The sequence below is a fragment of the Oryzias melastigma genome, linkage group LG12, assembly GCF_002922805.2.
Source record: "Oryzias melastigma strain HK-1 linkage group LG12, ASM292280v2, whole genome shotgun sequence".
Lineage (NCBI taxonomy): Eukaryota > Metazoa > Chordata > Actinopteri > Beloniformes > Adrianichthyidae > Oryzias > Oryzias melastigma.
In genome coordinates, this window is record NC_050523.1 from 129,666 (window position 1) to 133,609 (window position 3,944).

A 3,944-nucleotide genomic window follows, 5' to 3' on the forward strand; every position below is an offset into this window, starting at 1 on the left:
GAGGTTGACCTCTGCACAGAGGAACAACACACTGTTTGTATATGTTGTGTAGACTGACCACAGTATGTGTAGATGTGGTTGGACTCCAGGAATCGAACCCTCAGGTTGTGCAGGACGGCCGGCTCATGGAGGTAGCTGAGAGCCGTCAGGTCGTTCTCGCCCACCAGGATGTCCGGGTTTCGTAGGAACGGGAGCGGGTTCTGCTTCGGACCCACCTGGTACTCCAAAGTCTAAGACACACATGCACACACTAATTAACGCACACCCTCTTGCACATATTAGCACTCACATTACAATACATGAAAATGCACAATTTCACACTTGTGTGTGTCTGTGTGCACGTGCATGTGTGTACACGAGTGTGCATGTGTGTTGTTACCGTCTCATCCTCCAACTTCAGATGGAGAACAGGATCTCCTTCTTTGTAGTCTTTGATGATCTCTGCTCCCTTCCAGACCTCCTCCGGGTCCGGGATCCAGACCCGTGTGAACTGAACACAACACACAGACATTAGAAGGTACAAACGAGCAACCCTCTGCAGATGTTTGGAGGAGATCCTCCATCGTGACAGTGATGCATTCGTGATCCTCCCTGGAACTGGGACTTTTCAGTGTCATCTCTCCTGGGGGAGCCCCTCCTCCCTGTCTGATGCAAATCTGCAGCGGACAGCATCTCATTTTCCTGAGTTTACATGCGAGGAGGTGAGTCAGCGCCGGTCACATGACCACGTTTTCCTGTTATACAACGCTCTGACCTGAAGGCCTCAGTCTGCACTGGAGGCTGCATCAGCCGTTACCATGGAGACAGTCAGAGGGCTGGTTTCAAACCTCGACCCAAAGTTCAGAGAAAACCGTCTGCAGAACCCGCACAGAACCAGCAGGAGGTCAGAGTGACCCGCTGCAGGGGGTCCGGGTCCAGGCCCGCAGAGGGAACCGTCTGCAGAACCAGCAGGAGGTCAGAGTGACCCGCTGCAGGGGGTCCGGGTCCAGGCCCGCAGACAACAACAGCTCTCTTCATCTGGGACAGTGTCCCGAGCAGGAATGAGTGGGTGGGCCCCCACAGCCACGCAGAGCTGGCTGTGGGGTGAACTGTGAACACACAGACCCCTCCCCCACGCGAGCAGCAGAGTGGGCGGGGCTTGGTGGTGTGGCATCCTGGGTCCGTTCCAGTGACAGCACGGTAAACATCCCAGTCGGGTGTGTCCAACAGGAAATGCAGATCTTTGAAGAACTTTGATCTGATCTGAGAAGACAAAGGTCAGGGCGAACACCTGAAACCTCGCCTGCTGCAGGGGGCGGAGCTTGTGACGTCACAACTGACTGCAGTAGGACGGAGATCAAAGGACATTCGGGAAGACGGCGCTCAGACTCCTTCACGTTCCTGAAGATGACCCCATCAGCTGATTTCAGGGACAGGAGAGATTGGGGGTGGGGTAGGGGGTCATGCCAGAGCTCCATACCCCCCCCCCGTTAGGGTCCGAATCCTCCAGGATTATCCTGAGACTCAGACCTCCAAATCTCAGCCGAGCAGAAACAGAGGACACCCCCACCCCCTCAGAAGACAGCTGTCAGCATAAAAGAGGGGGGTGGGGGGTATGACCCCCCCAGCACAGACAGTCTGACCGTGGCGTCCTCCTCCATGAGATCTGCAGGAGTTTCTGGATCCTCCGGTGTTCTTCTTCTTTGAAAAAATGCAGTCGGAAAGGAACCCGTTCGCAGGTTCTGATCCATGTTCCTGAATCTGTAGATTCTGGTTCAGCCCGGTTGGTTGCAGCTGAACACACCGGATCCAGGTGATCAGTCTGGAGGACCTGCTGAAACAGGACTGGAAAACACCTCAGATCCAGGAACAGATCCTGATCCTCAAACAGAATCTGGGTCTGGATCAGATCTGTTGATTGAGGTCCTGCAGGTCCTGGTCTGCTCACAAACCTCCACAAAGACCGGAACCATCAGAACCAGAAGGGGGTGTTAGTCCAACAACTTTTTAAAGTGGTTCTGACTCTGGGGTTTCTGGTCCTGGTGGTTGGAGGGGGAAGGGGGGTGTCATGGTGTGATCCTGGTGAAGTTCTTCAGAACAGCTGCTGGTTTCAGGTCTCGGAGGTCCATTTGGGTTCTGGAGCTTTAACGACCTTCCTTCAGTCTGCAGGGTGTTGGTCCGGACCGAGTCCCAAACCTGCGTTCGGTCCGGATTCAGACAGGTGTGGACTTGACTCACATGACTTGGACTCTAGTCATACTCGAGTCAGGTATTTGGCCACTTTAGAGTTGACTTGGACTTCAGCCCTCTGAGTCAGAAAGACTTGATATTTCCCCAAAATCTAAAGATGAAAAAGTATGTTGACAAAAACCAGGACGCTGTGGGGNGTGTGTGTGTGGGGGGGGGGTGTCTGTGTGTGTCTGTGGGGGGGTGTGTCTGTGTGTGTGTGTGTGGGTGTCTGTGGAAGAATCTTCAGCAGAACATCCAATCAAATTACTGTAGCTCCAAGTGGTTTGATCTCACAATCCAACCAATCAGATTGTGGTGGGCGGAGCAATAGATCTGTCAGTCAAACCAGTTCCTGTTTTCTGGTGTCGTTAGTTCTGGTATAAAAATGTAAGGTTGTCAACAAAATACGGTTTGCAGTTTGTAGGATAACAGAGACAACAACGACCGACTTCATCCGACTCTTGAAGTTACATAGAGACGCTAAGTTCTGAACGAAAAATGATGCTAACCAGCTAACCGCTAGCTTACCGGCTAATCCCTAACTGACCGGCTAACCGCTAGCTGGAGGTAAACGAGTAAACTCCTAGCGTTACGCTGGCAGACAGCTCATGGTAATCAGAATGACCACACCTGATTTCACATTTCCCACCTTTACCTGCAGCAGGTAAGTATCTGGGTCTCATCGTGTTAGCGGCAAGAAGTGAGCATTGACTGGATAACGGACGTGAGTGATGGCGGCGAGACAGAAACACGGGAACGGTCGGGACCGCTGGAGGGGCTTGAAGACTTCCTGGAGCTCGGCTGTAGTTTGACTTTATTTCTTTATTTTACCTCATGTGTTTGTAAAACGTAAATAAATACAGTTCCTAAAAGCACGTCTGTGTAAATACTCTGTTGTTGAAACGACTTGAAACGTTCAGTGACTTGGAAGTGACTTGAGACTGGTTAAGACTTGACTTGGACGTGCCTGCTGTTGACTCGCGACTTGAGACATACTTATGTCTCAAGTCGCGAGTCTTTCTGTTTGGGACCAGAGCTTATTAACAAAACCACAAAGATCTCCTCAGCCATTGGCCAGGATCTAGGAGGGCGGGGCAAAGGCACCAGAGAAGGAATGATGGAAGTCCTGAACTTCACAGTCGTTCACTGATTCAGACTTGATGTTTCCAGGTCAGGTACTTTAACTGCTGCTTTGGTGCAGCGGACGCCCTCAGTTAGACTGACGGTTCTCTCTTTGTTTTCTCGGCTGATGTTGTTGTTTTCATACAACAAACAAACAAAAACGAAGAAGAAGAACATCAGTGAAAAAAGTGAAACACTGAATCAATTCACTAAAGTTCCAGAATTTAAGTTTAAAATTACTCATTTTCATCCAATTAAAATGTTGAGTTAATGAATAACCTAAAACAAAATTCGAATTTCATATTAAAAAAACATAAAAAATACAGATTTTTGTTAATTGATCCAATGTTTCACTTCATTACCCACAATGCTCTGAGAGCAGCCGACCTGAACTTCAGAACCAGCAAAGTTCTCATCCCGTTTCAACTGCAGGAGAGCCCCCCCCCCCAAAAAAAAGCACTTGTTATTATTTATCATTATTATAGTAATTAAAGAAATCCTGACCCAAAGAATCTCTTGTCCCTCACAGAACACACACCGTTCTTTTTTTGGCGGGGGGGGGTCATGAGGCCCACAGCGGAACCACCTGTGGGTCCAGTAAATACCCCGCGGGG

The 3,944-nt window shown here is 50.0% G+C and overlaps 1 protein-coding gene across 1 annotated transcript in view; it reads right to left on the minus strand.

Annotated features, from left to right (window-relative positions):
* myo5b (myosin VB) overlaps positions 1-3,944 on the minus strand; it is a 28,509-nt gene that overhangs the window by 22,713 nt on the left and 1,852 nt on the right. Inside the window, exons 2-3 of the mRNA XM_024298650.1 lie at positions 380-490; positions 59-230 (exon numbers count right to left, since the gene is read on the minus strand). Coding sequence (XP_024154418.1) covers positions 59-230; positions 380-490 — 283 coding nt within the window. The remainder of the gene's footprint in view (positions 1-58; positions 231-379; positions 491-3,944) is intronic.